This window comes from Schistocerca gregaria, chromosome 8 (genome assembly GCF_023897955.1).
Source record: "Schistocerca gregaria isolate iqSchGreg1 chromosome 8, iqSchGreg1.2, whole genome shotgun sequence".
Classification (NCBI taxonomy): domain Eukaryota; kingdom Metazoa; phylum Arthropoda; class Insecta; order Orthoptera; family Acrididae; genus Schistocerca; species Schistocerca gregaria.
Window position 1 is genome coordinate 408763771 of NC_064927.1, and position 12897 is coordinate 408776667.

A 12897-nucleotide genomic window follows, 5' to 3' on the forward strand; every position below is an offset into this window, starting at 1 on the left:
TCCCATAGTGCTCAGAGCCATATTTGTCCGTTGAGAACTGAATGCACCGGACTAAGTCGATTGTTTTCATCCTGTGGTTCGCACACACAGACTTGTTACACTCGAAAGAAATGAGTGAGTAACAATCCTATAGAAACGTAAAACTACGGCCGACTAAATCAACTGTTTTCATTCGGCTATTCTATCGCAACTGCCCTCATCACAAGGGAATGAAGAAGTAGAGGTGTACGTTATTGGTGCAGGTTAGAGCACCCAGAGACGGGCCGCGCGCTGGAGGTGCGCACCAACCAGCCGTGCGTGCACGTGTACACGGGGCGGCGCCTGCCGCCGTGGCGGCCGCCCAAACCCAGGCCTGCCACGCCGCCCACCGAGGACGTCGAGGAGGAGGAGACCACAGAGACGGACCCCGCCAGCGCTGCCAAGACCAAGTCACAGGTATCCTTCCTCTACTGCCTTCCTTCCTCCTATACTTGGTCATTTGGATCCGTACAAAGTGTCAAACTACTGCTGCTAACCACTATTACTCGGATCAGTGGGCGATTAACAGACTGAAGGGACTGTCTGTTATATGTTGTTGTTGTGGTCTTCAGTCCTGAGACTGGTTTGATGCAGCTCTCCATGCTACTCTATCCTGTGCAAGCTACTTCATCTCCCAGTACCTACTGCAACCTACATCCTTCTGAATCTGCTTAGTGTAGTCATCTCTTGACCTCCCTCTACTATTTTTACCCTCCACGCTGCCCTCCAATACTAAACTGGTGATCCCTTGATGCCTCAGAACATGTCCTACCAACCGATGCCTTCTTCTAGTCAAGTTGTGCCACAAATTTCTCTTCTCTCCAATTCTATTCAATACTTCCTCATTAGTTATATGATCTACCCATCTAATCTTCAGCATTCTTCTGTAGCACCACATTTCGAAAGCTTCTATTCTCTACTTGTCCAAACTATTTATCGTCCACGTTTCACTTCCATACATGGCTACATTCCATACAAATACTTTCAGAAACGACTTTCTGAGACTTAAATCTATACTCGATGTTAACAAATTTCTCTTCTTCGGAAACGCTTTCCTTGCCATTGCCAGTCTACATTTTATATCCTCTCTACTTCGACCATCATCAGTTATTTTGCTCCCCAAATAGCAAAACTCCTTTACTACTTAAAGTGTCTCATTTACTGATCTAATTCCCTCAGCATCATCGGAGTTAACTCGACTATATTCCATTATACTCGTTTTGCTTTTGTTGATATTCATCTTATACCCTCCTTTCAAGACACTGTCCATTCCGTTCAACTGCTCTTACAAGTCCTCTGCTGTCTCTGACAGAATTACAATGTCATTTCCATTTTATTTTGGGTATACTGTATACTTGTGTCAATAGCAAGCAGGCAGTATAGAGAAACAGTTATTGACTCGGGATGCTATTCAGCATCAGATAAATAAAGTAACTCGGATGCAGACAGAATTAGGACAACTAAGTGAGGAAAAGAAAGACCACTCACATCCTGGTGCATATATCTTTGACACTCACACTGCCCCGTTGGTCACTCCAGTCTTCCAGGAATAGGAGGAAGATGTCAGTGATTTTTGATAAACTGGGTACTGACGCTAGGTTGGGAAATTGGAGTAATGAGCACTTATTGAGTGTAGCTAAATTAAAGTTATGTTATGTTAACCGGGGACCTAGAAACGGCTGAGAGGCTCCGTCTCCGCGGCAGCCGCAGTGGTCCGCAACCCCACGACGACTACCGCAGTCCACTTCACCCCCCCCCCCCCCGCCGAACCCAGGGTTGTTGTGCGGTTCGCTCCCCGGTGGACCCCCCGGGGAACGTCTCACACCAGACGAGTGTAGCCCCTACGTTTGCGTGGTAGAGTAATGGTGGTGTACGCGTACGTGGAGAACTTGTTTGCGCAGCAATCGCCGACATAGTGTAGCTGAGGCGGAATAAGGGGAAACAGCCCGCATTTGCTGAAGCAGATGGAAAACCGCCTAAAAACTATCCACAGACTGGCCGGCTCACCGGAACTCGACACAAATCCGACGGGAGGATTCGTGCCGGAGACCGGCGCTCCTTCCCGCCCAGAAAGCCGTGCGTTACACTGCACGGCCAACCGGGCGGGCTAAATTAAAGCTAGTGGGAGATGATCGTGCGTTTCTAATTTGCCTCGACAGATTAAGAGAGGCACAGCAGTTTGTCGACTTCAGGGAAATGGATGGTATAAGAGGAAAAATACACCGAGCTACTACCATGAGCGGCTTAATGGGGTATTACAAAAACAGGAGAAATCAATAGACCGTTGTATGGTCTGTAATTGATATCAATACATATGACCTCACAGAACATGAGAATACTAACAAGACCACATTACAGGAAACCAAGCAGTATGCACTGGATGCGTTTTTACAGGTTTGTAGACAGAAATGTCACTAAGATTTCTTATGGGACTCGTAAAGACTCCGAATGAAGCAGTAGAAATTGCACTAGTACTAGCTGAAAGTGATATAGTCGCCAAATTATGGGAAAAGATGGCAGTATTAAAAATATATATCAAATGTATTAGATGTGGTCATACCAGTCACATGAAGTGTAATTGTAGAGAACAGCAGTGCCAGCCTTGTAAGTATTTTGGGCATTCTGAACAGAACAGTAATGGCGGAAATTCACTGTGGCATGGAAGACGGTAACAGGGTGGACCTTGTATCTTGCCGTTAAAACAGGACAGGGGGCGTTATGTCCACTGTCAGCACAAGTCAGCTCTATGTGAAATCAGTGGTAGACCTTTTTTGACTGGTTACGTGAAAGGGGCCATGTATAAATTTTTATTAGACACTGGACAGCCGGTATCTGTGGCAAGGAAGAGTATACCTCGTAAAATAGAATTAAATACGCAATTCTGGGCATTAACTGATGTAGGTGGGGGTCGTGTGGATTCTCTCAGTTCAACAGCCTGTCTGAGAGGGAGGAGGTAACTTTTGGGTTAATGTCGAATTTCTCCTCCTAGTCGGCAGTGGCTATGAAGTCATACTTGGTTTGATTTCCTGAGTACACATCATGCCAAAGTTGACTTACATTGGTGTGTAGCAGAACTGGATGGAATGCTGTTGGATCTTGATTTTACTGCCGGAAAACCATTACTGCTGCAATTAACACCAAAGACATTGGTCTGGCTGCCTAAACTTTGTGTAAGTTCTTTACGGCCAATTTGTGGAATATCATTACCGAAAGATACTGGAAAATTAATCTGCATTGACTTGTTGATCCACTGATGAATCCTTTGTGTGTGGTTGAGCCTTTATCTGAAAATGAAGAATTAGGTAAAGTACAATGTTTTGCACAGAGTAGTCTATTCTGTGTGTAGATATTTGATAAAACCAGAGTTGTGTCTGTTGGCATTGATAACTTAGACCTGAAGAAGCACAGCTATCACGTCGGACTCTGATAGACAATTTAGAAATTAGGAAGAACTGGACAGCAGTTCACATCAGATTACTGAACAATGGGACAGTCTGTTATTTCAATCGCATCTGGGAAAGAAGTCGAACTTCTAGACGGACGGAAAGAGGAGGACATGGAAAGATTGTTAGAAGAGTACATGTGGTCACTTGATCTTCTTGGATCATTTCCTGCCATACCACCAACTCACCATCATATTCCCACTAGGCCTATTTATAAGAAACCATATAGAGTTCTGCAGCATTTACAGCCTGTCATGGAAGAATTTATAAACCAGCAACTTCAAGATCGGTTCCTAGAAACAGGTAATAGAACCTGTTCTTCACCTGTTGTCAACATCCTTAAGAAAACACCAGATGACAGCAGAGTACATAGCAGTGGTCTCCAAGCCGCGGGGCGCATGCGGCCTAAAGCAAGTATCAGTGCAGCCGGAGAAGTAAGCAGCTATCACACAACCAGAAAAAAAATACATTAAATTCCGTTAATGTAAGGATACGATAAATTGAATATTTTCGAATTGAAACTTCTGCCACTCACTGCTATTCCCTCTTCCGTCCCCCATCCCCGGTTCCCTGAGCGGTTATTCTTAGTATTAAGTATATTACGTGAGTCTCAAAAATACTCGTCTGCTTCCAATGTGGTCCAGATAAGCTAAAAGGTTGTCAACCCTGGCATATAGGTTCTGTTGTCACTACTATTATTTAAACCAGAAGACAAATTCAGATGTCTGCCCTATGACAGACGCAACAGAAACCCAAGGTAATCTGGACCAGTGTTGTTATTTCACAACTATGGACCTATAAAGCAGGTATCATCAGTCAGAGGTAGCATCTGAAGATCGTCCGAAAACAGCATTTTAAAATCCCTCTGGTCGCTATCAATGACATCACAAGCCTTTTGCGAGGAAAAACATGTGATGTTTTTAAGTGGCTTTCAGGTGATATATTGCGAAGATTAAAAGTGAAGCAATGCATGGTCTATTTAGATGATATAATTGTTTTCTCCAAGGAGCATCTATAAGCAGCGTTTACATGACGCCCATTACTACAGCCATATTATTGTCCAAAATTGTGTACACACTGATCTGTGACTTGTTGATTCCGTGAAAAATTGTCTGACACCCACAACAGTAAAGGAAGGGCAGTACATTTAGACTTAAATATCCAACTAGTAGTTTAACTAGATGGGTATTACATCTGAATAATTTCGATTCTGACGTAATACATCATACACGTAGGTCGCACACAACAGCAAAGGGTCTTCCAACAAACTTAAAACATAATCTCAAATCATTTCTAAACTTTTCCTCGGTTACATGTTTAACGTCAAATATGAAAGACGGCATATCTTTCGTGGAAAATTAAACATTTGAAGCTGTTTTATACACAGAAGTTCGATTCCTTAAAGAAAAGGTCGTTTACTGTTTTGTTTACTGTATTGCTGCTAACAGCTGACAACGAATGACGTTCGTTACTGAGTGTACGATGTCCGGCAGGTGAAGTCGTCGTTGTCAGCTCAGCCTACGAAGGCGGGGGCTGAGAAGCAAGAGGAGCAAGACGAGGAGGTGGTGGAGGAAGAGGAAGAAGACGAGAACGCCGTAAGGGGCAAGGACGGCGTCCGCTACGGCAGCTTCTGTGGCATCTGGCTGGCGCCACAGTGGTTCCCTAACGCTATTCACATGGTACGTTTTACCTCTCTTACCTCTGGTTGTTACCCGTATACAGAAATCCGCAGTTAGCAATGACAGGAGTAGAACTAGAACCCGGCTGCACCTTCAGCAGTGTGCTACTTGACACAGTCAGGTCTGCTAAATATCTGGGCGTAATGTTGCAAGGCGATATGATATGGGACGAGCCCGTTAGGGCAGTAGTAGGTAAGGCGAATGGTCGACTTTGGTTTTTCAGAGAACTGTAGAGAAGTGTACCTCATCTACAAAGAAGACCGCATGTAGTACATTAGTGTGAACATTCTTGAGTACCGCTCGATTGTTTCGGATCCCAATCAGATCGGATTAGAAGCAGTTTTTATTTATTTTTATTTATTTATTTTTAGTTTCGTGGGACCACATTAAGGAGAAGTCTCCATGGCCATGGAACGAGTCAATACATGAAATTATAACGCGATAGTGGAAACAGATAAAATGAAATATAAGAATCATATTCAGCGACAATTCGTAAGTTTAAATAAAGAAAATCAATAATGTAACCCTGGAATTTGCTTAATTTTTCTGCTCTTCCAGGAGCTCCTCGGCAGAATAGAAGGAGTCAGCCATGAGGAAACTCTTCAGTTTAGACTTAAAAGAGTTTGGGCTACTGCTAAGATTTTTGAGTTCTTGTGGTAGCTTATTGAAAATGGATGCAGCAGAATATTGCACTCCTTTCTACACAAGAGTCAAGGAAGTGCATTCCACATGCACATTTGATTTCTGCCTAGTATTAACTGAGTGAAAGCTGCTAACTGTTGGGAATAAGCTAATAATGCTAACAACAAACGACATTAAAGAAAATATATACTGTGAGGGCAATGTCAGAATTCCCAGACTATTGAATAGGGGTCGACAAGAGGTTCACCACACATAGCTCGAACAGCCCGTTTTTGAGCCAAAAATACTCTTTTTGAATCAGGAGAATCACCCCAAAAAATAATACCATATAACATAAGCGTATGAAAATATGCGAAGTAGACTACTTTTCGTATTGAACTGTCACTTATTTCAGATACTGTCCTAATGGTAAATAAAGCAGCATTTAGTTTCTGAACAAGATCCTGAACATGGGCTTTCCACAACAGCTCACTATCTATCCGAACGCTTAGGAACTTGAACTGTTCCGTCTCACTTATAATACGCCCATTCTGTATGATCAAAATATCGGTTCTTGTTGAACTGTGAGTTAGAAACTGTAAAAACTGAGTCTTACTGTGATTTAGCATCAAATTATTTTCCACAAGCCACGAACTTATTTCATGAACTACATTATTTGATACTGTTTCAATATTACACACAAGATCCTTCACTACCAAGCTGGTGTCATCAGCAAACAGAAATATTTTTGAATCACCTGTAATACTAGAAGGCATATCATTTATATAAATAAGAAACAGCAGTGGCCCCAGCACCGGCCCTTGGGGAATGCCCCACTTAACAGTGCCCCATTGGGACTGAACATTACTACCACTCTCAATATTGCGGAGAATTACCTTGTGCTTTCTGTTCTTAAATAAGAGGCGAACCAATTGTAAGCTACTCCCCTTACTCCATATTGGTCCAACTTCTGCAGTAATATTTTGTGGTCAACACAGTCAAAAGCCTTCGTTAAATCAAAGAAAACACCTTACGTTCGCAGCCTTTTATTTAATCCGTCCAAAACCCCACAGAGAGAAGACAATATAGCATTTTCAGTTGTTAAGCCATTTCTAAAACCAAACTGTACATTTGACAGCAAATCAAGTGAATTTAAATGCTCCAGTAACCTTGTGTATACAACCCTCTCGATAACTTTAGCAAACACCGATGGCATAGAAATAGGTCTACAATTGTCAACATTATCCCTGTCTCACTTTTTATAAAGTGGCTTCACTACCGAGTACTATAATCGGTCAGGAAACCGACCACTCCTAAAGAAAAAGTTACAGATATGGCTAAGTACTGGGCTAACATACATAGAACAATACTTCAGTATTCTGCTAGATACCCCGTCATATCCATGAGAGTACTTGGTCTTTAGTGATTTAATTATTAACTCAATCTCCCTCTTGTCAGTATCATGGAGGAGCATTTCAGGTAACAGTCTCGGAACACTTTTCTACGAGCACTATATGATTCCCTGTTGGGACTAGGTTTCTATTTAGTTCACGTACTATATTCAGAAAGTGATTATTAAATACTGTACATATATGCGACTTATTAGTAACACCGACATTCCCACTACGCACTGATTCTATATCCTCGACCTGTCTCCGCAGACCAGTCACTTCCTTTACAACTGACCATATGGTTTTAATTTTATCCTGGTACTTAGCTATTCTATCTGCATACCACATACTTTTTGCCTTCCTAATAACTTTTTTAAGCACCTTACAATACTGTTTGCAATGGGCTGCTGCATTTAGATTGTGACTGTCAATAAAATTCTTCTGGGTTAGAGACCGCATTGTCATTTATAAAATTCCAACGTTTCGGCGTCTGTTGCAAGACGCCTTCCTCAGGGTGTGTTGCTAACTGCTGAATGAGCGCAAGTGTGGGTACATATATACTATGGAAGAGTGTTGTGATTGGATGTGAGGATGAGGAGGAAGGGTACTAGGAGTTCATTTTATTGGTGTTTGTATTGCGTCTTGTTATTGGCGGAAATAGGCGTTTTTCATTGGAGTTTCCTTTACTGCCTGCCATTGGTGGAAATCGGCGAATAGGAGACTTAGCGGCGGCTGCAGCGTAGCGTTGTTTACTAACTGCCTAGTATCGACTAGGCCGCGTCAGCGCTCTGTGTACCATCCTCCGCTGTGGCCTACCGCACGCCTGTTGCTTCGCGCGAGCTGTCCTTCCGCAAAGCTGTCACAGCAGGCATCCAAGACGCTGGAAGTCTGTAACCGTCTTCTCTGTTCATATTATCGGGTCGATTGGCTATTTCTATAGCCTCTCTAATCTTCCTCCTCAAACTAAACGGCTGTTTCGCCAGTACTCCGGCCTCTCGAAATTCGATGTTCATCCTGCACTGCTCATGGTGTTCTGACACCTCTGATTTGCTATATTGTTTGAGGCGGATATATCTCTCATGTTCAGTTAGCCTCGTGCTTATTGGACGCCCAGTCTCACCTACATACACCAGTCCACATTCACACTCGATTTCATAAACTCCGGCGGCATGAAACTTGTCAGTTGTATCTTTTGTCGAGCCCAGAATGTCTTTTATTTTGTTGTTGCTACGAAAAATCGGCTTAATACCTGCCCGACGGAGAATTTTGCCCAGACGTTCAGTAACCCCTTGTACATACGGTAGCACGGCGGTGTTCTGTGCTTCGTTCTGTATTTCCCTGTTGCCCTCCTCCTTCGGCGCCATGGTTTTGCGTATCAGCCTCATGTCGTAGCCATTAGCTCCAAAAATGGTCCTGAGGTTCTGCAGTTCAGCTTGCAGGTTGTATTCGTCTCTGATCCTGTAGGCTCTCTTAGTTAAAGTTCGCAGGGCCGAATTCTTTTGCATAGGATGGTAGTGGGAGGATGCATGCAGGTACCTGTCCGTGTTGGTGGGCTTCCTGTAAACTCTGTGTCCAAGCTTCCCGTCTGGCTTACGATAAACTTCTACGTCGAGAAAAGGTAATACCCCGTTCTTTTCAATCTCCATAGTAAAATGAATTTTGCTGTGCTGCTGGTTAAGATGTTCGTGGAAGTTCTGAAGCTCTTCTTCTCCGTGTGGCCAGATAACAAATGTGTCATCCACGTATCGTAGCCAGCATTCCGGGCGTAATGGCGCGGACAGGAGTGCTGTTTCTTCGAATGCTTGCATAAAAATGTCTGCTGCAGCAGGCGAAAGAGGGGAACCCATAGCAACACCGTCCGTCTGCTCATAAAAATCCCCTTTCCACCTAAAATAGGTGGTCGTCAAACAGTGGCGCACTAGCTCGCTGATGTCAGGTGCCATGCGTTCCTTTAAGATGTTCGTGGTGTCCGTCACGGGTACATTCGTGAACAAAGATTTCACGTCAAAACTGACCATCAGATCCGTATCAGAGACACGCTTCTCTTTCAAAAGTGCTATAAAATGGGTGGAGTCCTTGACGTATGCATCTGTATGTCTCACTAAACGTCTAAGCTTCGGAGCCAATTCTTTCGCTAATTTGTAGGTCGGCGAGTTGATACTACTCACTATCGGCCGTAAAGGGAAGGCTTCTTTGTGGATCTTTGGTACCCCATATATTCTTGGTGCCTGTGGCACCTGTGGAATGAGTCTACGGGTCGTGTCAAAATTCATCCTGGTTTGCTTCAGCAGCGCTTGCGTCGATTTCACTATCTTGACCGTCGGATTCCCCTTAAGTTTATGGTAAATGGGTTCCTTCAAAAGATCCTCCATCCGCTTATCGTAATCTACTGTGTCCAACACTACGGTGGCATTTCCCTTGTCCGCCTGTATTATCACAATCTGAGAGTTGTTCTTCAGCTCCTTGATGGCCTGACGTTCCTCTTTACTGATGTTTTGCTTCGGAGGCTTTGCGTGAGCCAAGACTAGTACTGTTTCTTGTCGGATCTTCTCTGCTTCTGGTTGTGGTAGATGGCGTACCGAGGCCTCCACTGATTCGATAATGTCTTCTTTCGGTACTAGTTTTGGTGCGATTGCATAGTTCATCCCTTTCGCCAAAACTTTTGTGGCTGGAGAGGTTCACCACTGTTCGTCGCGTATCCAAAACTGGTCCTTCATCTCTTGTTTTCCGTTGCAATTTGTCGAACTTCGTCACCTGGCGACTGTTGGTACATTCACTTGATCTGGCAGCTTGCTGGAAGGTTAACCTGTCGACCTTGTGCCAGTCTTCCTCATCCAGTTTCCCACACTTGCGCTCATTCAGCAGTTAGCAACACACCCTGAGGAAGGCGTCTTGCAACAGACGCCGAAACGTTGGAATTTTATAAATGACAATGCGGTCTCTAACCCAGAAGAGTTTTATTGACATTGACAACGGCCGCGGAAGCCTACGGTTACATTTAGATTGTGACTGTTTCTAACGTTTTGATCTAATTGCAACTTATCCCTTTAGTCAGCCACCCAGGCTGCCTGTTTGTACTAGTACCCTGTTTTGAACGTTCTAACGGAAAGCAACTTTCAAAGAGCACGATAAAAGTCTTGACGAAAGCATTATATTTATCGTCTACTGTATCAGCACTATGCACATCTTGCCACTCTTGTTCCTTGATAAGATTTGCAATGGTCTCTACAGCAACTGGATCAGCTTTCCTAAGAAGTTGATAACTATATTTAACATCTGTTCCAGCACAAAAATCTTTTAGAGTTAAAATTTGTGCATCATGATCTGAAAGGCCATTCACCTTTTTGCTAACAGAATGCCCTTCTAGTAACGAGGAGTGAACAAAAATATTGTCTATGGTTATTCTACTGTTCCCTTGCACTCTCGTTGGAAAGAATACGGTTTGCATAAGATTATATGAATTAAGGAGGTCTACCAGCATCCTTTTCCTTGTACAACCACTTATACAATTAATATTGAAGTCACCACATATAACTAACTTTTTGTATTTCCTATAAAGTGAACCAAGAACTTCCTCTAGCTTTAGCAAAAATGTTGTGAAATCGGAGTCTGGCGATCTATAAATAACAACAGTAAGATGTTTAGCTCCACTAAATTTAACCACACCTGCACAACATTCAAACACCTTTTCAGTGCAGTACTTTGAAACATCAATTGACTCAAATGGGATGCCGTTTTTCACATACATGGCTACTCCCCCACACCGCAAAGAGCTCCTAGTTCAGTGACGTGCTGCTAGATTTGTTATTGGTAGGTATGAGCATTGCGGAGGTGCTTCGGGAACTCAAATGGGAATCCCTGAAGGAAAGGCGACGCTCTTTTCGCGAAACACTACAGAGAAAGTTTGGAGAACCGACATTTGAATCTGACTGCAGAACGATTTTCGTACTGCTGCCAACATACATTACACGTAAGGAACATAGACAGTCGTTTACACCTTACTCTATTTGCAACGGAACAGGAAAAGAAATAACTGTTGATGGTGTAAGGTACCCTGCAGCATGCACCATTCGGTTGCTTATGGGGCACGTACGTAGATGTGGATGCAAAACCGATCAAGCGCCTCAATATGGAGGTCGAACACGAACACCGTCGATAAAATTTCGAAGGTTTTACGCAGACATTTTCTATGTCTTTTGGTATCATGGAGCATGGGTCTCCGGCGGCTGGTTAAAGAGTAGTAATACAGGGTGATTCAAAATAACTTTCCCAAATGCCATGGGTACAAAATGGCTATGAGCACTATGCGACTTAACTTCTGAGGTCATCAGTCGCCTAGAACTTAGAACTAATTAAACGTAACTAACCTAAGGACACCACACACATCCATGCCCGAGGCAGGATTCGAACCTGCGACCGTAGCGGTCGCTCGGTTCCAGACTGTAGCGCCTAGAACCACATGGCCTCTCCGGCCGGCTGCCATCGGACATTGGCCATACAACAAGGATCAGTAATCACTTAGGAACCGGGGTCACAAACGCCACGATAGGATGCTACCGTCACGGTACCGAAGCTTCACATCGAGTGTCCTCTTCAACAATGAGGTTGCGTTCTCACTCGAGGGTGTGATGAACGTCCACAACCTGCATGCGTAGGCGGATGTGAAGCCACATGCTACACGTACAAATCCCTCACAATGCAAATTTACCCTTAATATTTGGGCTGCCATTGACGGAGGCTGTTTAATTGGATCGTACATTCTTCCGGACCAACTTTATGGTCGCATGTATCTCTTATTTATGTGCGAGTTTCTGCCAGACATGCTGGATGATGTTCCCATCCCCATACTTCGCCGCATTAGCACTACGGGGCCCCCGCGTGTTTCAGCGCTCAGCTGAGGGCACATGTACAGACAACCTTTCCGGGCCACTGGATTGGTCACGGTGAGCAGTCGCATGGCGACCACTATCACCTTTTCTGTTCCCAATCTTTTTTTTCCTGTGGGGGTATCTGAAGGACCTTGTTTACGAAACACCTGTTACATCGTTGGAGAACCAGGAATAATAAGCTCGTCAGACACAAAATACTATTCAGTCACATTAATGTGACCACCAATCGAAAGCCTGAATAACCACCTTTTGCAGCGTGAACCGCTGCTAGACGTGCACGAAGAGAGTCAATGAGGGTCTGGGAGGTACCGAGAGGAATGTGTAGGCAAGCCGACTTCAGCACTATGGCCATCTGTACCAGGTCTCCCAGCCGAGGATCCGTGGCTCGAACAGCCCTATCGAGGTGGTCCCACAGGTTCTCGATTGGGTTTTAATTCAGGGAGTTTGGTGGCTACCAAATGCATGTTGGGGTTGACACGGCCCCCGAGGATAGATGCGTACTTGTGTTGATCCGTTGTGCCTTCCCGAATGACTAGATCACCCAGTGAATGCCACGAAAACATTCCCCGGGCTGTATAACGCTCCTTCATCCAGCGTCGACCCTTCGGACGATTGTTGCATTGTCGTACGCTCCGAAATCCATCTGTCCGATGGAGCATATAACGTGATTCATCCGAAAGAACCACCTGTCGCCACTCAGTGGACGTCCTGTTACGGTGTTGGCGTGCTAATGCCAGCCATCATCGCCGATGAACAGTGGTCTGCATGGGTACGTGAACCAGGCGCCTGCTACGAAGGCCCATATGTAGCAACATTCGCTGAAAGGTCCTTAAGGACACGCTGTTGGTGCCCCCTT

At 44.3% G+C, this 12897-nt stretch overlaps 1 protein-coding gene across 1 annotated transcript in view; it reads left to right on the top strand.

Annotated features, from left to right (window-relative positions):
* LOC126285220 (uncharacterized) overlaps positions 1-12897 on the top strand; it is a 190125-nt gene that overhangs the window by 167574 nt on the left and 9654 nt on the right. The window contains exons 8-10 of the mRNA XM_049984521.1: positions 243-350; positions 385-435; positions 4955-5140. Of these exons, the coding sequence (XP_049840478.1) occupies positions 243-350; positions 385-435; positions 4955-5140 (345 nt within the window). The remainder of the gene's footprint in view (positions 1-242; positions 351-384; positions 436-4954; positions 5141-12897) is intronic.